The 24,364-nt window shown below is 49.0% G+C and overlaps 1 protein-coding gene across 3 annotated transcripts in view; it reads right to left on the reverse strand.

Moving 5' to 3' along the window:
• Window positions 1-24,364, reverse strand: part of RXFP2 (relaxin family peptide receptor 2) — a 932,621-nt gene that overhangs the window by 219,380 nt on the left and 688,877 nt on the right. For 2 of the 3 annotated variants that reach the window (XM_069205573.1, XM_069205572.1), the window contains exon 8: window positions 11,460-11,531. The exons of the other annotated variant lie outside the window; for it this stretch is intronic. In XM_069205573.1, the coding sequence (XP_069061674.1) occupies window positions 11,460-11,531 (72 nt within the window). The remainder of the gene's footprint in view (window positions 1-11,459; window positions 11,532-24,364) is intronic. 3 annotated transcript variants of the gene reach the window in all.

Genomic DNA, 24,364 nt, shown 5'->3' on the forward strand with positions numbered 1-24,364 from the left:
TATCTACTTTGAGCTTGGTGAACTCAGTGAAACCGGGCCTGAAACACACTCTATTCAGAGTTACCCCGGGCATGGCAAAGACAACCTCATTTGACTCTTGATGAGGAGTTGTTTTTTATTATGTGGACTATATCATTACTGTGATATTGTATTTTTGGAGATGTTGATTATCCTTGCATAAACTGCTTTCTCTTTGTGTGGCTGGGGAGGAGCTAAGGGTGAGTGCGGAGCTAGTATTATGTGGAATTTTCCATTGGATATAGTTTTGGGGGACACAGTTGGGCTGGCAAGATTCTTTCCTCTGCAGAACTTTCCATAACGGAACCTGTTTGCTTTTGTAGATGAACTTAGGTTTGTGGCCATTGCCTACTTTTGTTTGGACATGATGTGTTTATATCACAGTCCGGGGTGAGAGTTGCGGGTTCTTAGACTTTTCATCCTTGGCGAGGCCTCCCCTAATTTTTTGCCTCTGTTTCCCAGGTTTTTGATGTGTGCTGGACTCTGTTTTTGTTGTTTTTGTTACTCTGGGCACTCTACCACTGCTAACCAGTGCTAAAGTGCAAGGGACCCTGTATAAAATGTGTATGTAATTGACATATTTGAATTACTGGTAAGTCCCTAGTACATTGCACTACAGGTGCCCAGGGCCTGTAAATCAAATGCTGCTAGTGGGCCTGCAGCACTGGTTGTGCCACCCACATTAGTAGCCCTGTAAACATGGCTCAGACCTGCCACTGCAGTGTCTGTGTGTTCAGTTTTAAACTGCCAATTCGACTTGGCAAGTGTACCCACTTCCCAGGGCTAAACCTCCCCTTATCTTACATGTAAGACACCCCTAAGGTAGGCACTAGGTAGCCCCAAGGCCAGGGTACAGCGTATGTTTAAGGTAGGGCATGTACTAATGTGTTTTATATGTCCTGACAGTGAAATACGGCCAAATTCGTTTTTCACTGTTGCAAGGCCTATCTCTCTCATAGCTTAACATGGGGGCTACCTTTAAAAAAATTATTAAAGCCTAGATTCCCTTTGGGAGCAGATAGACATGTGAAGTTTGGGGTCTCTGAGCTTACAATTCAAAATACATATTTTAGTAAAGTTGGTTTTAAGATTGTGTGCTTGAAAATGCCACTTTTAGAAAGTGAGCTTTCTCTTGCTTCAACCATTCTGTGACTCTGCCTGTTTGTGGATTCCCTGTCTGGGTAACTTTCCTTTGAAGTAAGCCTACTTCAAAGGCCAAAATAGGTATAAGAAGGGCACCCAAAACCACAGACTTTAGATCACTTCTGGACAACAAGATGAAACTCTGCCTGGAGAAGAGCTGAAGAATTGAGGAGGAGTGCTGCCCTGCCTGTGACTGTGCTTTGTGCAGCTATCCTGCAGTTGCTGCTTCAGCCAGTGTAAGGGGACAAAGACTGAACTTTGTTGTGTATTCCTGCTTGTGAAGAAATCTCCAAGGGCTTGTCCTGAGATTGCCTCCTGTTGTTGAAGTCTCAGGGACATCAAAGACTTCTCCTGCCAGCACCTGGACTCTCTGCTGAAACTCCTGCCCTGCCAAGTGGTGCCCTATCCAGTTCCTTGGGCCTTGGAAGGTGAAGCTGGCAGACCAAAACTGAAAATCCCCGCACAGCCCATCGTGCGGGGAAATTATTGACGCACCTTCCGAGACCTGGCTGAAAAATGATGCGCCGCCGGCTCTGCGACAGAAATCGATGCTCCACTGGCATCGTGGCTGGAAAATCGACACACGTAGTTGGAAGAGCGACGCGCAACACCCGGTGACGGAGGCTGATAACGTCGCAACCCACATTGCGCGATTTTGCTGCTACCGTGCGGCAGGATTTTCGACACAAACCCTGCTGGACGCAGAAAAAGGATGCAATGCCTGGCCGGACTCAGCTGCTGCCCGGATTGATGCATCGCTCCCCTGCGGGGAGGAAAAACGACACACACCGCCCCGACCGGAGAAGGAAAAATGACGCACGGTCTCGCTTACGGGTGAGAAATTGACGCATCGCTAACCTTTTTCGACGCACACTCACCCGTGCGTGATATTTTGAAGCTACCCAGGTAATTTCTAACGCTAACAGTGTTTTTACTGTTTACTAAAGAATTTTAGACTCTTTTTGCTTTTTGCTTCCTAACTTGACTTGTGTATGTTGGATTTCTGTCGTTTTGGTCTTGTTTTGTTTAGAAAAATATTTCCTATTTTCCTAAACGTGTGTTGTGTCATTTTGTAGTGTTTTCATTAAGTTAGTGTGTGTGTTGATAACAAATACTTTACATCTAGATCTCTAAAGTTAAGCCTGGCTACTTGTGCCAAGCTACCAAGTGGGTGAGTGGGGGTTAACTGAGGGTGATTCTCTTTACCCTGACTAGAGTGAGGGTCCTTTCTTGGAAAGGGGGTAACCTGACTGTCAACCAAAGACCCCATTTCTAACATGGGTATTTCATTGTTTAGTTTGTTTTTTTGGCTTTTTTCTTTGTTAGTGAACGTGTGGTGGGTGAGGCTGTGTCGAGTGACTGACTGGTGGCACTGCAGATGTGTGAATGGCAGGGTAGGCCCTGTGGTGGAGACCTGACCCACACACTTTAATTTAGCAATGGCAGTCCAAATTTGAGTGATTACTTTGAATGTACTGGAATGAACACACCATCAAAGTGTTATAACATTCTTGCATACATAAAACACAAAGGGGCGCAGATAGTGACCAACACTCTTTTTTGGCTAGCCTGACACCCTTGTTGACAGCCATATTACCCTACCTGAAGATAATGGGAGTGGATTTTAATTGTGTGGTGGACCCCCACTTGGACAGGTCTTTCCTCCCATTGCCTACATCCCTGGTGCATAAAATGGCAGGGCCCTTCCACGCTTGGATATTGCACTGGGAGCTCATAGATTGCTGGCAGGCATGCAACTCGGGGGTCTGGACCTACTCCTTCCACTCTGGCCTACAAAGATTAGTTATTTGCTTGGATGTGATTCTTTGTTGTGATGTGTTGTTTGAGTGAGTGGTGGAGGTGGGATATTTGGCGAGGACATATTTGGACCATAATCCCTTGCTTTGCACTTACATTTGTTCAGGACTCTGCAGGGCAAGAGTCCTGATTTGACAATAGGACCCCACCCTCCTGGAGGACCCATTGTTTCAGGCATCACTTGGAGACGTGATTCATAATTTCTGGCTGGAGAATGCAGGGATGGCATTGTCACCTGTGGTTCAGTGGGAGACCCTGAAGGTAGTAATCAGGGGGCATTGCATCTCCAACAAATTGGGCTGAAATGGTTTGTCCACAGATTTAGGTGTGACGGTTGAAGGCAGGGCATAGTTGTTGGAAGGAAGGGAGAAAGTGTTTGCTTTGGTGGAAATCCTGAAGCACTTTGATTATAGAGCTCAAATTGCCGTGGCTCATATGGAAAAAGATAAGTCAGAGAGCATGCTGGCCTGGCTTCTCTAGGAGGAGACCAGGGGCATAAGATACTCTAGATTCAGGATCCCACAGGCCAGGATGTGTTTTCACAGGAAGAGTTTAATGGGGTATATAATCAGTATTATCACAAGTTGTATACTGTGGGCTCAGTGGTTGCAGAGGTGGACCTACTGCAGTATACCTCTCCCCCCCCTGTTTTGAGCCCCGAGCCTGTAGAGTGGATTGATGCCGCCATTTCTGTCCAAGAGATGAAGCGCGGAATTAAGGAGTTGGCGCAGGGTAGGATCCCTTAGTTGGACAGGTTACCTATTGAGTTCTCTGCCAATAATGCTGCAGGCTTGGCCCCTAAGTTTCTGGATGTTTATAACATGCCATTGGTGCATGGATTGCTTCCCCCTTCACTGTGTGATGTGGAGATGATATCCTTGTCCAAGAAAGATAAGGATGAAGGAGTGGTACAATCCTACCGCCTTCTCTCTGTGCTCAAAGCGGATCACAAAATACTGTGCAAGTCCTACCTCATGTGGGTATGCTAATACACCCAGACGAGATGGGGGTTGTTCCTACTTGTAGCACTCTGCCCAATATTCACCAGTTGATCCATGTTTTGGACATGCATGAACACTTCTCGCTGGACTCTCCAGTGTGGCCAGTAGGCATCAAGAAGGTGTCTGATTCCCTCCACTGGGACTTCCTCTATACCACCATGATTGGGTTGGGCTTTGGGCTGCAATTTGGTAAAAGTACGTGGCTGTTGTATACCAAAGTCGGCGCCGAGGGTCTAGACGAGGTCAGTGATAATGGATACCTACCTTGTCGAACAGGGGACCATGCATGGCTGCCCCTTTCCCCACTGTTGTTCACTCCGGCTATGAAGCCCTTTACACTTACTGAATGACAGGGGAGGCATCACCTGGGGATAACCTGTATATCTTGCTGCACGCAGATGAAATGCTATTGCATATGTGTGGTGAGGAGTCTGACCTGGAGGGGGCTCTGGTGGCCCTGTCCATGTTTGGGGAGCTGTTAGGCCACACAATCAACTGGCATGCATCTAGTGTCTACTCGCTACATCACAATTTTGAGGAGCCTCTAGTCCCTCGCTCCTCACCGACTCTGTGGTGGGAGAATACTACCATTTGATACTTGTGGTGGTGATACATAGAACAGTGGATCTACACTTTGAGGGTTATTATGGTAGGGCTATCCCTATGATGCTCAGTTATCTTCTGGGGCACTCCTCCCCCTTGGTGAGTGGCTGGATAGAGGTCTCGAAGATGGTGATACTACTGCACTTTCCTTACCTGTTTGCTGCTTTGCCGGCTGAAATCCCTGTTTTTTTTTTTTTAGGACCTGGATGGCATCCTCCTGACTCTGTATTGGGGTTGAGTGGCCCTGTGGAAGCTGCGACTTCCCAAGGATGAGGGGGGAATGTCTTTCCCAGACTTTGAGCATTACTAATTGGCTGCGCAGTTGCAGTGGGAGGCCCGGTGCCACTCTTATCTATTAGACGCCCTGGGTCAAGGGGAACATGACCTGACCTCTCTGAATCTTTTGACCCAAATGTTGTTGAAACCAACCCCGTGCCAATGGTACAAGGTGAGAATATACTGATTAGGACAGCAATACATGTTTGGGCTAGGGCGCTGCAGAGGACACACAAAAGAGCCCCAGATACTTCTGAACTCCCCTCCCTGACCATGAAATAGTGGCCTACACTGGAGAACTGGGGAGGCCTGCACATGTGGGTAGAAGGGGGGTTTACTATACTGGGTGACCTTAAAGGGAGTGAACTCATCCCCTTTTTTGGAATTGCAAGAGCCTTATGATGTTCAGGCTGGGCATTTTCTTTTGGGCTCAGTGTCTGCTGAACCTCTGGAACATGAGTGCCTCCATTACCTCTTTCTTATTAAGGGCAATACAAGGGCAGTTATGCTTCTTTACAGGGCCCTTTTGAGGAGAGCTCAGACAGACTTGACTCCAATACATCAGCGATGGGTGGTGGACCGGGGGCCCTCTTTAAATGATGAAGCTTGGAAGAAGACAGTGGCTTATACCCCTAAAGTTTCCAGCAGTGGCAGATTTAAGTTGATTCAGTTTTATTTTTTGCACAGAACGTACCTCACTGTGTGACGTATCCATGCAATGTTTCTTGAGGTATCTTCGGAATGCCCCCACTGTAATATGGGGGATGCTGAATTTTATCACACGGTCTAGAGCTGTTCTGTGCTGACCCCATATTGGGACATGGCATTACAGGTTGTCTGTAGAGCCGTGGACAGGCCTTTTGAGTGCACTCCACAGCGTGCCTGCTGGGTCTCCACAAATGCCATGCTGCTTGCAAGGTCAATAACAGGTTCAGAGATTTGGCACTCATCTGTACTCGTAGACAGTTAACGATGAGCTGGAAATCGGGTGGGAGCCCTGATCTGCACAAGTGGTGGAAGGAAGTGATTCCGTGGGTGGTCTGTCAGAGAGAGGCAATCCGGAGGGAGGAGGACAGGGGGGACTGCAGATTTCCAATCTTGCCAGCATGCGATGTGTTGCTAATGACCTGGAACTAGACTGAATCCCCAGGGTAGGATTATGGGGGATGAGGGACCGTCCGGGTAGTCTCTGATGGCTCTGGCAAAGCCTCCAGGGCAGCATAATGACACGGTGGTCTCTTGAGCTGTAGAGGTCCCGGGCTGACAGACATTGATGGGCCTGCTAGTGGTGTGTGTGATGATTTGGGAATGCAGGGGTGTGCCTGGCTTCGTACTAGCTCTGCTGAATAACTATGGCCCTCATTACGACCCTGGCGGTATAGAACTGCCAGGGCCGCGGCACGCGGGAGCACCGCCGACAGGCCGGCGGTGCCCCGCAGGGCATTCTGACCGCGGCGGCTTAGCCGCGGTCAGTAAAGGGAAACCGGCGGTCTCCCGCCGGTTTCCCGCTGCCCCCAGGAATCCTCCAAGCCGGCGCAGCTTGCTGCGCCGGCTTGGGGATTCCGACTCCCCCTCCCGCCATCCAGTTCCTGGCGGTTCTCCCGCCGGGAACCGGATGGCGGGAGGGGGAGTCGCGGGGCCCCTGGGGGCCCCTGCAGTGCCCATGCCAATGGCATGGGCACTGCAGGGGCCCCCGTAAGAGGGCCCCTACAAGTATTTCACTGTCTGCTTGGCAGACAGTGAAATACGCGACGGGTGCAACAGCACCCGTCGCACCTTCCCACTCCGCCGGCTCGATTACGAGCCGGCATCCTCGTGGGAAGGGAGTTTTTCCCTGGGCTGGCGGGCGGTCTTTTGGAGACCGCCCGCCAGCCCAGGGAAAAACTCATAATACCCTCCGCGGTCTTTTGACCGCGGAGCGGTATTATGGAGGGCTGAATTCTGGCGGGCGGCCTCCGCCGCCCGCCAGAATCAGAATGAGGGGCTATGTCTGCTAAGTACTCGCAGTAGTTAACACAGAAGCAGTTTGCTCTGCATGCTCTATATTGTCAATTTGTTACTTTTTATGACTGTCTCGTCTGCCATGCCAGTGCACCTTCTTTTGTTGAGGGAGCAGGTCCTCCCAGCTCTCCCCAGCGTCAGGCTCTCTGCCCAGTGCCAGGTCCCAGTCAGGCTCTGACCTGCCTCCTGACAGGTCTTTCCTGTGCTGCTGGCTCTCACACGTGCACACGTGCCCACCCACCTCCAAATGCCAATCCCCCCTCCCAGGACTTACAGTGCAGCTCCAGTGAGCAGTTCTTCCCAGCTCTGACCATTGCCAGGTCCCAGCCATGCTCTGACCTGCTTTCGGACAGGTCCGTGCCCAGGTGTTCCATTGTGGCACCAAAGTCTCTTGAGCCTTGAGCCTTGTAGCAGCATTGCCCTAGGGGTACCTCTCCCCCGTGCTTCTGGTTTCCCACCGTTTCCTGTGCTCCTAGCTCTGATGTGTTCCTGCCCACTTGCCTCCCAGCGCCCCTACCCCCTTCCCCTATCCCAGGATCTATTTAATGCAGGCAAGCCCATCAGCACCCATCATTGCCCAGTGCCAGGAACCCTGGCCCTTCGGACACCCTCAGATACTCCACAGCTGATCTTTGTACCCTAGACCCTGGTCATGACAACAACTGCTACCTAGCATCACCTTTCTCCACAGCAGGACTCTTCAACTGCCATCACTACAGCGTCACCTCCATGCCAGAACCGAATCCCACTGCAGCATCCTCTATCTCATCAACAGCACTGACCAACCACACCAGACGAACTCAGTTGCATCTTACTCAATGCCAGATCCCTCCGCAAGCATGCCACCGAAATTTGGGACACCATCTCCTCCCTCACCCCCGATGTAATCTTCATCACTGAAACCTAGCTCACCCCAGCCTCCTCACCAGACATCGCCACAGCAACACCCACACAAAATGAAACAGTGGGATCACCCCAACTAACATGGAAGTGTCATTGCTGTCATGCACAAAGATGCGATCATCTACACAGCCACTAATGACCAGACCACCTCAGTCATGGAACACATGAATTTCTAGCTCCACATCGACAATAACACCACCATCAAAGGCACCCTGGCCTACAGATCACCAGGACCCTGGACCAGTATCAGCAACGCCATCATGGAATTCATCACCCCCTCTGAAAATAGAATTTGAACACTACATCTTCCTTGGAGACCTCAACTTCCACTTAGAATATCCTGCCAACACCAATTCCACAGACCTCCTAGAAAGAATGGACAACATTGGCCTCAAGCAGCTAGTCACCGACCCCACACACATCACAGGTTACACACTGGACCCAATTGTTTCAACCAGCAACAGAATTATCTATACCCACACTTCGTAGCTCACCTGGTAGGACCACTCTATTGTACACTTCACCATATCTTGATACACCAGCGTCACTCCCAACCTCAATAGAGCCCCCTTCTGCAGCTGGGCCAAGGTCTCCCAACAATGGACCGATGCTCTAGGCACCACTCGGCCAAACTACCCCCCCAACCTGAACCAAGCAGTACAGAACTTCAACAACTGGATCACCAACGCCACCAACTAAGTTGCTGCCACTAAACCAACCCTAGAAGGGACGATATCAGTCACCAACTCACCACCATCATCAACGCTGTTCTCACTTCACCCACCTTTCCCGATGCCTGGAAACACTCCGAAATCAGACCTGTCCTCAAGAAACCCTTGACTGACCCCAACGAACTACAAAACTACTGACCTATCTTGCTGCCTTCTTTCCCTGTGAAGTCCTGGAGAAGGAAGTCTACTTCCAGCTCACTGAACACCTGAAGAGAAACAACTTACTTGACTCATCCCAGTCAGGTTTTAGATTCAACCACAGCACCGAGACAGCTCTCATCGTGGCCACAGATGACATCAACACGATACTCGACAAAGGAGAATCCGCCACCCTCATCCTACTCGACCTCCCCACTGCCTTCAACAAGGTTTCCCACCACACACTCATCCACCGACTGCACCAGTTGGGAATAACGGACAACACGCTCATATGGATGGCATCTTTCCTCACCGGACGCACTCAGAAAGTCTGCCTCCCCCCTTCAAATAGCAAGCCAAACACAACATCTGCAGCGTTCCCCAGGGCTCGTCCCTCAGCACCGCACTCTTCAATATCTACATGACTTCTTTTACAGACATTGTCAGATCGCACATCAACATCATCTCCTGTGCCGACGACACGCAACTCATCCTATTACTCTCTGCTGACCCCACCGCTACTAAGACAAAGTTCCACAAGTGCATGAAGGCCATCTCAGCATGGCTGAAGGACAACTGCTTAAAGCTGAACACTGATAAGATGGAAGTTCTCATCTTCAGCAAAAACACTACACTCTGGAATGATTCCAGGTGGCCATCGGAGCTCAACCCCACCCCCACGCCAAAAGACCATGCTCACAACCTCAGGATCATCCTCAACAGCAAACTCGCCATGAGACAGCAGATCAACTCCATTGACTCCGCCTACTTCCACCTGTTTCATATGCTCCGAAAAATCTTTAAGTGGCTTCCCATCAACACAAAGACAGTTACTCATGCCCTCATAACCAGTTGCCTTCACTAAGGTAACGCACTCTATGTGGTCACCACAAACAAAACTATGCAAAGGCTCCAATCAACACAGAACGTGGCCGCTTGACTGATCCACGACTTACCTAAGAGAGCTCCCATCTCCCAGCACCTGGAAGACCTCCATTGACTATCTGTCCAGAAGAGATGCCACTTTAAGCTCCTTACACATGCCTACAAAGCCCTCCACAACCAAGGACCCGCCTTCATGAACCAATGCCTGCACTTCCACGACCCCTGCAGGAACTTCCGCTCCGCACACCTGGCCCATGCACAAATCCCTCGAGCACGCCCCTGTCATGCTGGCGATCGCTCATTCTTCTTTCTCACTGCCAAGGACTGGAAGGTCCTCTCCCTTCACCTCCGCACCTCACCCACGCTAGCCGAATTCAGGAAAGGGCTCAAGACCTGGCCCTTCGATGGAGACCTGCATGTAGCACCTGTATACGCTCACAGGTGACAAGTTGCGCTCTACAAATACTGAATGATTGATTGTTTTGTTGTGCTAATTTGTTTAAAAAACAATTTAAAAAAAAAAAAAGTTGAAAACATTACTTCCAGTAGTACTTTCTGTTCTATACACCCCTTTGTTTAGAGCCTACATCATATACATACTGAGATCCTGATATTAAATGGGAAATCCTTACGGAACAGTCCTCCATAAAACGTCAATACTTTGACTGACACCATATTTCTGAGAGGTTCTTCAGGTTCAATAATCTTTTTTGGGTGGGTTGCTCATGGCTCCTACAATAATGATTCCCAGAAAAAAATGCATACTACTTGTGCTAGAATAACCGCATTTTTCTCAGAATTGCTAAACGGGATTTTCAGTAAGAACATTGGGCTTCTTTCTTGAAAATACTGTTGTAAATGGTCACATGGGCAGTTTAGAGCTACACATGTAAATAGTTTACAAGTGTTCGAGTACACACAGATATTTCATTCGGATTCACACTCACATGCACATCATAGCATGTTTGGGCATTCACACCGTTGATGAAGGTGATTCATGGAATTTTATCTCTGAGGTGTATGCGGAGTGTGCACTTCCATACAAAATGCATTAGGACACTTAAAAGATAACGTGCTTATTACTTTCGTTTCACATTTACTTCGCACAAACTAAATTATATTTTCTCACATGGCACTACTTTTTTCACATGTCCAGTGAAACATGGACAGATTGATGCATTTTTCTACACTATCTGTAACAGCCCCGGCACATGTGGGTCCTCAAACAGGTTAGTTAATGCCTTCATAGGGTTCTGTGAATAGACCTCGCTGGTCATCACGCACAACATGGACACACTTACCACATAAGAGCAAAACAAAAACATCATCCTTCCAAGCACACACCCTACATAGTGTAGCGTACTACCCATGTAGGCAAGCACTTCAGTTCCCCACTAAGGGGTAGTAAGGGCTAAATAAACATTGCAATACAACTCAATATCGCTATTGTGTTACGGTTGGCTTAATATGCAATGTTTGTGCCTGAGCACTCCTCTAACCTCTCCTATCAACGCCCACTTAGATACATTTATGTCCATTTAAAGAGAATCAACAATTATGCAAACACGAATTAAGCTTTCAAATATCTGAAAGAGCTTTGTGAATTTCAAGAACATTGCATTACATTTTTTTCTTTTCTGGCCATATGTCACAATTGCACACTAAAAACACTGTTAGTCACCCCCACCTGTGCTTGTTTTTGTCTTGATATAAAGTTACTCTGTATATTTAGTATAAATGGTTTATTAATGTATTTAAGGGAGCTTATATCCCACAGCTATAATTCCGTAGGAGTCTTTTGGCAGTAATGTTAGTGTGTTTTGTCTAAAATTAAATGATGAACCTACCATGTACTGGAACTGAATTGATTTACAATACATATACCCGACAAGCTTCACATTCAGTAATGATTTAGCAGCTCAAAATGTTGGTTATTACTTACAGGAAAAATACATTCTTTAGTCCAGTAAACAGTTCATGTGAAATAGCCATAATTGGGTTTTCATCAAGGATTCTGCCAAGACATAAAATCAATATTATTGGATGTTCTTGGCTTAATCTCTGGAACACATGGACAGACTCTTAAAAAAATGAATGAAGAAGTCAGTGGAACAGTTAATTTTGCATATTCTATAGAGACATAAACAGATATTCACGCTTGCTGCACTTGGCTTATCAGAAAATGTAAAACTTTTACAAAATACTTAACAGTAGATACAGCACGATTCCCTAGGCACTTTTGATAAACAACTTTTCCCTGATTCTCCTTCTTTATTCCAGTAGTTCTTATCACAATGTGAGTTGCACCTCAATAAATATTCACGTTGCTGCCTTCTAAAATTCGCATCATCAAGAACTACTCCCAAAGTTTCTTCCCTTTCCTGTTATCTGGGTCATCTGCTCCATAGCAATGTTTGAGGTGGTGCCCCACCAGTGGTGAAGCAGAAATGAGAGGGGTAGGCTGTTCTGCTGGACTCTTACTGCTGAGCATTATCGCCGCAAACATGCATACAAGGATGGGCACCTTCAATTTCTGCCCAGTGTCTGTCTGTGAGTCAGATTTTAGGGCATGTAGACACTACAATAATAAGCAGTTTATTAACTGCCTCGGGGTAATAAATGCAGTGGTGGGCTGTACTTTTAGCAGGGAGGAGGGCTGAAGGAGCACAAACACACACATAAACACTCACTCCCATCATGCATTCACCCACGCAACGACGCACACACATCCATTCACAACATTCACTCTCAATATTCATGCACACATGCAAGCATGCACCAAACATTAAAAATAAAATCATACTTACCTGCATGCACAGTGCTCTGCCTCGGAGATTCCAGGAGGGCTGGGACTGTTGCCTTACCTTATTGTCTGACCTGGGAAGGCAGCAGTTCCTCACGCGTCACAGAGTGGGATGGGGTCAGTGAGACTGCTTACCCACCCCACTCTGTGATGAGGTGTCACTGACTGACAATTGGCATTGGGCACTTCAGGGCTTAGAACTGAAGCGCCCAGGTCCAGGTCAGGTTGAGGGGGAGGCTTTGAGATGCCTTGCCAGGCTCAAGAGGTCACACCTACAGGAGCTGTAACTTCTTCAGCCTGGCCAAGTTCAGCTAAGGCAGATAAGAGCCTGCACATTTAGTGCATGTCTAGCTCATGGCTGCTTGACCTGTAAATAAAGAGTGTCTGTCAGGCTGACCTTTGCTCAGCCTGACAGACACTCTTTATGGTGGCAGAAGGGTGAGGGGGTGTGGCCCCTCAGCCCATCAGGATGGGCCGCAGCTGAATAAATCAGCTCACCAGAAGCCTCGTGTAAACTCAGCCAGTTTCTAGGTATCCACTTTATCAAATGATTGGCTGTTCTTTTCAGATGGTCAGCCAACGAGAGTAGGAACCTGGATCTTGTGACTTAGTGATGCAGTTTTGTGGCCATTCTTGATGGTACACTGACTACTCCTTCTACTGGCCTTCTATTAAATGCTGTGTATGTGCTGGCTAGCTGATTATAGTGACTATCAGTTACTTACTATCATCATTCTTTGTGATAAGCTATTCTTTGTGATAAGCTGTGATAAGGTATGAAAATACCTTAATATTAGGGAAAGGTAATAGTATTTGCAGCAGTTACCTGCAAATGTCAGTTCTCCTAATGCAAGGCCCTGTTAAAGTGAGAAGTGAGGATAGGATTCCCAGTTTTGTAAAACTTGCAGGAGAACCCATCATGCCCATGGGATATACAGGTGGGTATCCCCGATGTATCATCAGCTACCTCCTCTTTCATAAACAGCTTGGCCCTCGTCATTCAAAGTTGGAAGATGCAGAATCGTGAGAAAATGCTTGATCTGGTCAGAGGTAGCACCTTATTCTGGTGAGTAGTAGGCCTTGGAATGGTCTACAATGTCCTTGTGCATACTAATAGTTGTCCTGTGGTGTCCTAATCCCTGAAGTGGGTAGGTGGGATTCTTGAGGCTACAGTTGAGCATCCAGTAGTGTACTATCCTTCTCCCCATGCTCATATAGGTGTCAACAGAGTTTTATTAGTGCCTTTTCAGCTGCTGCTGAAAAGAAAGAGTTCAGCTGAATCTTTGCCGGATCCACTTGGATCCACAGGGCTTGCATAGGATTCACCGTGTTGCACGCCATAAGAGTGCACACCTCAGTCTCCAGAGAATTAGGATCTGATTGACCCTTGGGGGGGGCGTGGCCTGCATCTGATTAGTATGGCTGCCTGAATTGGGAGCTTCACTCCCCAGCCTGCAATTTTCACCTGCATCCATCCTTTTCTGTCTCTGATTCTGATTTCAACTACCCTGGGGGCCTTGCAAAAACAGGCCCCATTGTGGCTACACGGCCTTCGCTGACACTGGTGGCAGAGAGAAAAGGACTACAGCCAGCCCCGTTGATTGCAGCCTACTCCTCGGGTGGAGGACTGGGGCCGTTGAGGGTCCCATGATCGAGCAAGCAGCGGTTGGGGTAGGGTTGCAAGGCTTAGCAGGGCACAGAAGAGTGGGCTCGTCAGGGCCATTTCTCGACTGGGTGCTTCTTGCCTCCATTAGGCTGGAGGGGATGGCTTGTTTGGAACCTGAGGTGGCTCCGAGGGGTGCTCAGAGGCATGATTGGCAGACGGGTGGGGGCTGCTGGGGACAGCCTGGACTGCTACTGGGTGCAGACAGCCACCAGGGCCTAGCACCTGCCTGGGCCTCTGTTGTGCCAGGCTGACTGAGGCAAGTCCCTTGGGCATTAATTGCGACAGGAGCACATCACTTGGTGCCACTGCAGTCCTTTAGCAGTGCAGACCTTGGGACCTGATATGATGAAGGGTACCCCTTGCGTTGTTGCCTCGAGTGGAGGTCCACTTAGCATTTGAAGCCTGATGACCCTTGTTGACAATCTCCTCTTCTGTATACTGAGTCTCCTTTCACCTGGCTGACTTTATTAATGTGTGCACTGTCCCTTGGCCTTATTCATCCCTCAGAAGCAACTGGACTGCACTTCTGACATTACTTGCTGTAGGTCTTTACTGCATGTGCCCTTCTCCTGCAACTGAGCTAGACACCGCATTGAAGACCCTGTGGCAGTACACACTTTGGAGGCCTGACACTAAAATAGAGGAGGGGGGGTCTGAAGAGTGCAGGCGATCGGACTCCCTTTGCCTCCTATAGACTGCTGGACTCCATTTGCTATGGCCCACTTTCCCCGGAAAGCTTACTGATACACCCGCTTATTCACTGAGGACCTTTGCGTCTCATGAGTAACCTGTGCTTGGTGCCTACTCCAACTTCCTTACCCTTTGTGCCGGATTGGAGCCCCGACCTTGGGAGCCACTGTGATTGCCATTCGCCTGTTCATAGTCTAGTTGGAGTTGGACAGTTTTGCATTTTCACCCAGGAGGGCGCTTCTCTGCTACAGGTCTCTTTGTGATTGGCAAATCTGATCCTAAACTGGCAATGTTGGTCTTCGAGTCCCTAGAGATTCTGCCTGCAAAGCGCACAAGCTATTACTACGAAGTACAGTGCCAGCGACTCTGGGTGCCCTCTGTACTGAACTTGACACACATGCTGTGCTGCTACAGATAAGTGTCAGTCTCCACTGTCTTGACTCCAAAATTGATAATCTGATGGGCCGGGTTGACCAACTGGAGACTTGATTTCTGAAACAGAAGATGAAGGCCACTGATGCTGAACAGAACCTTTCTTCACTAGAGGTGGAACAAGCCACCTTGGCTTGGTTTTCAGAAACTGCATACTGAACTCCTACATTTAGCTTCAAAGAATGAAGATTTGGAGGCCAGCACCTGGAGCAACAATCTGCACCTAGTGGGCATCCCTGAGTCCAACACCAGGCAGATGGAATTTTTCATAGAGCAGTTGCTAAGTGTCTTATTCTGAGCTCTTTCTCCAAATGTTTTATCGTGGAACGCACCCACCTCTTTCTGGGGCCCTGTCCGGTCTCTGGTGCACCTCTGCGCCCTGTCATCATCAGGTTCTTGACTACAGTGACTGTGATACTGGTTGGGCTGGGAGAAGAGAAGAGAAGAGAAGAGAAGAGAAGAGAAGAGAAGAGAAGAGAAGAGAAGAGAAGAGAAGAGTATACTCACTTGCCAAGGCTCCAAACTGTTAATCTTTCCAGATTTTACCATTCCAGTATAAAAAGCCCGGTGCACATTCTGGGATGTTAACGCCATTCTCCATGAGCACAACAAACCCTATGCCTTGCTGTATCCAAAGAGGCTCCACCGTTGGTTGTATGGGAAGAAGGTTATCTTCACCTCACCAACAGAAGCTGTTCGCAGTAACAAGACTGTCTTTGCGCCACATACCTGGTGCCACCGGAACACCCAGTTCTCCATGCCAGACAGTGACACCGGGTTATAAGACCTCATGGGTCCTGACACTTAAGTTACATGGGACTCTTCTTCAATTGTATGTCACTTAACCGCATAACTGATGTCACCCAACACCCTTGATTATTTGATTTATTTGCTATTTTTTCATATTTGAACCATGTATGTTCTTGACTAGATTTGTGCAGCTTATCACTCCTTATATTACAGGACTGTTGCTGCCTACTTGCTGATATATTTGTTTCTCTGACACTTTCACTTCCTCTGAGCATTGCAGGGATCAGGATGTTGTCCATTAGGCAATCAGTTCTTTATTATTGTTTAGTGGGTGGAGTGGTCGACTGCAATGAGTTCCCCCCGGTGCATTGCACATCGATAATGCTACTGTTGTCCAGTGATAATTGTCTGTATTTCTGTTTTTGCTTTCTTACTACTTTCTTGTTCTTACTTACTTTTTCTTATTCAGGTATTCACTGATGATAGTAACGATCAGTGTGGGTGGTGGAGGGGTGAGGAGGAGTTCAGGTTGTTTTTCTGTTATTTCCATGTTTTTATTAATTGGCTGCTAACCTTATGCTTCTTCTTAAATATTTGGGTGGAGACTGGCACAGGATTGAGGAGCACTCCTTGAAATTCTTTGGCTCCTGCTGGTCACTTGGGCTCTTCTGCTCGCTATCTTTAGTGTCATTCCATAACACCATCTGCCATTAAGACCATAGAGGTTAACCTTGTTACCTAGGAATGTACACGCTGCACAACATTCATACTGCATTGCTACAGGAGACCCACATTAAGCCCCAGGCACACACGACTTTCACCACTAATTAGGCTGCTCATGGGGTTTGTGCAAATTACTCAACCTATGCTAGGTGAGTGGTCTTACTAGCAAGGAGTGATCTCCCAGTTTGTTTTATCCTACAATTGATCCTTCAAGGGAAACACTTCACCATTATTAACACCAATGGGCTCAATATAGATGACCCGGAATTTGCTTGGGCTGTCTGGAAATGATGTATAACTATTATCCCCCAGTAGTATTATATGAGGTGGAGACTTTAATCTTATTCTTGACTGCACCTTAACCGCTTCTGTGCCTTGGACGAGATGATCTTGTCGAAGGCTACAGTTCCCCTGTGCCTTGGACGAGATCATCTCGTTCAAGGCACAGGGGAACTTGGGGGAGCGCTAGCGCGAGCCTCGTGCACCCCCCTCCCCAAGGAACACCTTCCCCTTCAACCCCACCCCCCCTGTGACGTCAGCGCGCGAGCGCGCGCTGATTTGTCACAGGGGCCTCCCAGAGCTTCCAGCGCGATTGAAAGAGAAATGCAAAAGCATTTCTCTTTCAATCACTGGGGGAGGCCCGGAGGGGCTTCAAAGGGAAGGAAAAGCTTGCAATCCGGCTTTTGAAACCCCACTAGACACCAGGAATTTTTTTTTTTTACAGAAATTTCCATAAGGGAGCGACCCCTTGGGCAAGGGTCGCTCCCATGGGGGGCATTTTTTCGGGAAGGCCTTTCTGCCCCCCCTGGGGGCAGATCGGCCTATTATTAGACCGATCTGCCCCCAGTGGGGGCAGAAACCTCTAGGCACCAGGGACCATTTTTTTTTATTTTTTTTTTATGTTTCATTTTTTTTTTTAGGTGGGGAGCGACCCCTTAGGCAAGGGTCGCTCCCCTTGGGGGAAAATTATATTTAGGCCATTTCTGCCCCCCTTGGGGGCAGATTGGCCTATTTTGATGAGGCCAATCTGCCCCCAAGGGGGGCAGAAACCACTAGACACCAGGGAGTTTTTTCTTTGCGTGAATTTCACGCAAGGGGAGCGACCCCTTAGGCAAGGGGAGCGACCCCTTAGGCAAGGGGAGCGACCCCTTAGGCAAGGGTCGCTCCCTGGGGGGGCAAATTTATTTTAAGCCATTTCTGCCCCCCCTGGGGCCAGATACCTCTAGGCGCCAGGGCAAATTTTTTTTTTGTGTTTTTTTTTTGTTTGTTTGTTTTTTTAGAGATGGGTAGCGACCAGAAGGCAAGGGTCGCTGCCCTGGGGGGCAAATTGTATTTAGACCATTTCTGCACCCCTGGGGGCAGATTGGCCGAGTTTAGGTCAATCTGCCCCCAAGGGGGCAGAAACCACTAGGCACCGGGGATTTGTTTTTTGGCGCCAATGTCATGCAGGGGTAGCGACCCCGTAGGCAAGGGTCGCTCCCGGGGGGGGGGGTGGGGCCTGGGGGGCAAATTTATTTTAGGCCATTTCTGCCCCCCCTGGGGGCAGATCAGCCTATTATTAGGCCGATCTGCCCCCAGGGGGGGGGCAGAACCCTCTAGGCGCCAGGGCAATTTTTTTTTGTGTGTTTTTTTTGTTGTTGTTTGTTTGTTTTTTTAGAGATGGGTAGCGACCCATCAGGCAAGGGTCGCTGCCCCGGGGGGGCAAATTGTATTTAGACCATTTCTGCACCCCTGGGGGCAGATTGGCCGAGTTTAGGTCAATCTGCCCCCAAGGGTGCAGAAACCACTAGGCACCGGGGATTTGTTTTTTGGCGCCAATGTCACGCAGGGGGAGCGACCCCGTAGGCAAGGGTCGCTCCCGGGGGGGTGGGGGTAAATTTATTTTAGGACATTTCTGCCCCCCCCTGGGGGCAGAAACCTCTAGGCGCCAGGGGAAATTGTTTTTTTGTGTTTTTTTTTTTTGTTTGTTTTTTTAGAGATGGGGAGCGACCCATCAGGCAAGGGTCGCTCCCCTGGGGGGCAAATTGTATTTAGGCCATTTCTGCCCCCCTTGGGGGCAGATTGGCCGATTTTAGGTCAATCTGTCCCCAAGGGGGCAGAAACCACTAGGCACCTGGGATTTGTTTTTTGGCGCCAATGTCACGCAGGGGGAGCGACCCCGTAGGTGGGGGTCACTCCGGGGGGGGGTTATTTTAGCCCATTTCTGCCCCCCTTGAGGGCAGATCGGCCTATTATTAGGACGATTTGCCCCCAGGGGAGGCAGAAACCTCTAGGCGACAGGGGAAAATTCTTTTTGTGTTTTTTTTTTTGTTTGTTTGTTTTTTTAGAGATGGGGAGCGACCCATCAGGCAAGGGTCGCTCCCCTGGGGGGCAAATTGTATTTAGGCCATTTCTGACCCCCTTGGGGGCAGATTGGCCAATTTTAGGTCAATCTGCCCCCAAGGGGGCAGAAACCACTAGGCACCTGGGATTTGGTTTTTGGCGCCAATGCCACGCAGGGGGAGCGACACCGTAGGCAAGGGTCGTTCCCAGGCAGGGGGGGTTTGGGGGGGGGTGGGGGGGTCAAATTTATTTTAGGGCATTTCTGCCCCCCCTGGGGGCAGAAACCTCTAGGCGCCAGGGGATTATTTTTTTTTGGTTTGTTTGTTTTTTTTAGAGATGGGGAGCGACCCATCAGGCAAGGGTCGCTCCCCTGGGGGGCAAATTGTATTTAGACCATTTCTGCCCCCTTGGGGGCAGATTGGCCGATTTTAGGTCAATCTGTCCCCAAGGGGGCAGAAACCACTAGGCACCTGGGATTTGTTTTTTGGCGCCAATGTCACGCAGGGGGAGCGACCCCGTAGGCAAGGGTCACTCCGGGGGGGGGGATTTATTTTAGCCCATTTCTGCCCCCCCGAGGGCAGATCGGTCTATTATTAGGACGATTTTCCCCCAGGGGGGGCAGAAACCTCTAGGCGCCAGGGGAAAATTCTTTTTGTGTTTTTTTTTTGTTTGTTTGTTTTTTTAGAGATGGGGAGCGCCCCATCAGGCAAGGGTCGCTCCCCTGGGGGGCAAATTGTATTTAGGCCATTTCTGCCCCCCTTGGGGGCAGATTGGCCGATTTTAGGTCAATCTGCCCCCAAGGGGGCAGAAACCACTAGGCACCTGGGATTTGTTTTTTGGCGCCAATGTCACGCAGGGGGAGCGACCCCGTAGGCAAGGGTTGCTCCCGGGGGGGTGGGGGTTGGGGGGGGCAAATTTATTTTAGGCCATTTCTGCCCCCCCCGGGGGCAGATCGGCCTATTATTAGGCCGAACTGCCCCCAGGGGAGGGCAGAACCCTCTAGGCGCCAGGGCAAAAATTATTTTTGTGTTTTCTTGTTGTTGTTTGTTTGTTTTTTTAGAGATGGGTAGCGACCCATCAGTCAAGGGTCGCTGCCCTGGGGGGCAAATTGTATTTAGGCCATTTCTGCCCCCCCTTGGGGGCAGATTGGCCGATTTTAGGTCAATCTGCCCCCAAGGGGGCAGAAACCACTAGGCACCGGGGATTTGATTTTTGGCGCCAATGCCACGCAGGAGGAGCGACACCGTAGGCAAGGGTCGTTCCCGGGCGGGGGGGGTTTGGGGGTGGTCAAATGTATTTTAGGGCATTTCTGCCCCCCCGCCTCCCGGGGCCGGCTGAGCTAGAGGCCAAACTCCACAGGTAGGCACTTTGCAAAAAACACCTCTGTTTTCTGTGAAAAAATATGTTGTGTCCACGTTGTGTTTTGGGCCATTTCCTTTCGTGGGCGCTAGGCCTACCCACAGAAGTGAGGTACCATTTTTGTCGAGAGACTTAGGGGAACGCTGGGTGAAGGACATTTGTGGCTCCTCTCAGATTCCAGAACTTTCTGCCACAGAAATGTGAGGAACATGTGTTTTTTTTGCCAAATTTTGAGGTTTGCAAAGGATTCTGGGTAACAGAACCTGGTCCGAGCCCCACAAGTCACCCCATCTTGGATTCCCCTAGGTGTCTAGTTTTCAAAAATGCACAGGGTTGGTAGGTTTCCCTAGGTGCCGGCTGAGCTACAGGCCAAAATCCACAGGTAGGCACTGTTTTCTTTCAAAAATTTGGATGTGTCCACGTTGCGCTTTGGGGCGTTTCCTGTCGCGGGCGCTAGGCCTACCCACACAAGTGAAGTATCATTTTTATCGGGAGACTTGGGAGAACGCTGGGTGGAAGGAAATTTGTGGCTCCTCTCAGATTCCAGAACTTTCTGCCACAGAAATGTGAGGAACATGTGTTTTTTCAGCCAAATTTTGAGGTTTGCAAAGGATTCTGGGTAACAGAACCTGGTCCGAGCCCCGCAAGTCACCCCTCCTTGGATTCCCCTAGGTCTCTAGTTTTCAGAAATGCACAGGTTTGGTAGGTTTCCCTAGGTGCCGGCTGAGCTAGAGGCCAAAATCTACAGGTAGGCACTTCGCAAAAAACACCTCTGTTTTCTTCCAAAAATTTGGATGTGTCCACGTTGCGCTTTGGGGCGTTTCCTGTCGCGGGCGCTAGGCCTACCCACACAAGTGAGGTATCATTTTTATCGGGAGACTTGGGGGAATGCTGGGTGGAAGGAAATTTATGGCTCCTCTCAGATTCCAGAACTTTCTGCCACAGAAATGTGAGGAACATGTTTTTTTTTAGCCAAATTTTGAGGTTTGCAAAGGATTCTGGGTAACAGAACCTGGTCCGAGCCCCGCAAGTCACCCCATCTTGGATTCCCCTAGGTCTCTAGTTTTCAGAAATGCACAGGTTTGGTAGGTTTCGCTAGGTGCCGGCTGAGCTAGAGGCCAAAATCTACAGGTAGGCACTTTGCAAAAAACACCTCTGTTTTCTTCCAAAAATTTGGATGTGTCCACGTTGCGCTTTGGGGCGTTTCCTGTCGCGGGCGCTAGGCCTACCCACACAAGTGAGGTATCATTTTTATCGGGAGACTTGGGGGAATGCTGGGTGGAAGGAAATTTGTGGCTCCTCTCAGATTCCAGAACTTTCTGCCACAGAAATGTGAGGAACATGTGTTTTTTTAGCCAAATTTTGAGGTTTGCAAAGGATTCTGGGTAACAGAACCTGGTCCGAGCCCCACAAGTCACCCCATCTTGGATTCCCCTAGGTGTCTAGTTTTCAAAAATGCACAGGGTTGGTAGGTTTCCCTAGGTGCCGGCTGAGCTACAGGCCAAAATCCACAGGTAGACACTGTTTTCTTTCAAAAATTTGGATGTGTCCACGTTGCGCTTTGGGGCGTTTCCTGTCGCGGGCGCTAGGCCTACCCACACAAGTGAAGTATCATTTTTATCGGGAGACTTGGGAGAATGCTGGGTGGAAGGAAATTTGTGGCTCCTCTCAGATTCCAGAACTTTCTGCCACAGAAATGTGAGGAACATGTGTTTTTTCAGCCAAATTTTGAGGTTTGCAAAGGATTCTGGGTAACAGAACCTGGTCCGAGCCCCGCAAGTCACCCCTCCTTGGATTCCCCTAGGTCTCTAGTTTTCAGAAATGCACAGGTTTGGTAGGTTTCCCTAGCTGCCGGCTGAGCTAGAGGCCAAAATCTACAGGTAGGCACTTCGCAAAAAACACCTCTGTTTTCTTCAAAAAATTTGGATGTGTCCACGTTGCGCTTTGGGGCGTTTCCTGTCGCGGGCGCTAGGCCTACCCACACAAGTGAGGTATCATTTTTATCGGGAGACTTGGGGGAATGCTGGGAGAAAGGAAATTTATGGCTCCTCTCAGATTCCAGAACTTTCTGCCACAGAAATGTGAGGAACATGTTTTTTTTTAGCCAAATTTTGAGGTTTGCAAAGGATTCTGGGTAACAGAACCTGGTCCGAGCCCCGCAAGTCACCCCATCTTGGATTCCCCTAGGTCTCTAGTTTTTTTTAGAAATGCACAGGTTTGCTAGGTTTCGCTAGGTGCCGGCTGAGCTAGAGGCCAAAATCTACAGGTAGGCACTTCGCAAAAAACACCTCTGTTTTCTTCCAAAAATTTGGATGTGTCCACGTTGCGCTTTGGGGTGTTTCCTGTCGCGGGCGCTAGGCCTACCCACACAAGTGAGGTATCACTTTTATCGGGAGACTTGGGGGAACGCTGGGTGGAAGGAAATTTGTGGCTCCTCTCAGATTCCAGAACTTTCTGCCACAGAAATGTGAGGAACATGTGTTTTTTAGCCAAATTTTGAGGTTTGCAAAGAATTCTGGGTAACAGAACCTGGTCCGAGCCCCGCAAGTCACCCCATCTTGGATTCCCCTAGGTCTCTAGTTTTCAGAAATGCACAGGTTTGGTAGGTTTCCCTTGGTGCCGGCTGAGCTAGAGGCCAAAATCTACAGGTAGGCACTTCGCAAAAAAACACCTCTGTTTTCTTCCAAAAATTTGGATGTGTCCACGTTGTGCTTTGGGGCGTTTCCTGTCGCGGGCGCTAGGCCTACCCACACAAGTGAGGTATCATTTTTATCGGGAGACTTGGGGGAACGCTGGGTGGAAGGAAATTTGTGGCTCCTCTCAGATTCCAGAACTTTCTGCCACAGAAATGTGAGGAACATGTGTTTTTTTAGCCAAATTTTGAGGTTTGCAAAGGATTCTGGGTAACAGAACCTGGTCCGAGCCCCACAAGTCACCCCATCTTGGATTCCCCTAGGTGTCTAGTTTTCAAAAATGCACAGGGTTGGTAGGTTTCCCTAGGTGCCGGCTGAGCTACAGGCCAAAATCCACAGGTAGACACTGTTTTCTTTCAAAAATTTGGATGTGTCCACGTTGCGCTTTGGGGCGTTTCCTGTCGCGGGCGCTAGGCCTACCCACACAAGTGAAGTATCATTTTTATCGGGAGACTTGGGAGAACGCTGGGTGGAAGGAAATTTGTGGCTCCTCTCAGATTCCAGAACTTTCTGCCACAGAAATGTGAGGAACATGTGTTTTTTCAGCCAAATTTAGAGGTTTGCAAAGGATTCTGGGTAACAGAACCTGGTCCGAGCCCCGCAAGTCACCCCTCCTTGGATTCCCCTAGGTCTCTAGTTTTCAGAAATGCACAGGTTTGGTAGGTTTCCCTAGGTGCCGGCTGAGCTAGAGGCCAAAATCTACAGGTAGGCACTTCGCAAAAAACACCTCTGTTTTCTTCCAAAAATTTGGATGTGTCCACGTTGCGCTTTGGGGCGTTTTCTGTCGCGGGCGCTAGGCCTACCCACACAAGTGAGGTATCATTTTTATCGGGAGACTTGGGGGAATGCTGGGTGGAAGGAAATTTATGGCTCCTCTCAGATTCCAGAACTTTCTGCCACAGAAATGTGCGGAACATGTTTTTTTTTAGCCAAATTTTGAGGTTTGCAAAGGATTCTGGGTAACAGAACCTGGTCCGAGCCCCGCAAGTCACCCCATCTTGGATTCCCCTAGGTCTCTAGTTTTCAGAAATGCACAGGTTTGGTAGGTTTCGCTAGGTGCCGGCTGAGCTAGAGGCCAAAATCTACAGGTAGGCACTTTGCAAAAAACACCTCTGTTTTCTTCCAAAAATTTGGATGTGTCCACGTTGCACTTTGGGGCGTTTCCTGTCGCGGGCGCTAGGCCTACCCACACAAGTGAGGTATCATTTTTATCGGGAGACTTGGGGGAATGCTGGGTGGAAGGAAATTTGTGGCTCCTCTCAGATTCCAGAACTTTCTGCCACAGAAATGTGAGGAACATGTGTTTTTTTAGCCAAATTTTGAGGTTTGCAAAGGATTCTGGGTAACAGAACCTGGTCCGAGCCCCGCAAGTCACCCCATCTTGGATTCCCCTAGGTCTCTAGTTTTTT

This window comes from Pleurodeles waltl, chromosome 8, assembly GCF_031143425.1.
Source record: "Pleurodeles waltl isolate 20211129_DDA chromosome 8, aPleWal1.hap1.20221129, whole genome shotgun sequence".
NCBI classification, from domain to species: Eukaryota; Metazoa; Chordata; class Amphibia; order Caudata; family Salamandridae; genus Pleurodeles; species Pleurodeles waltl.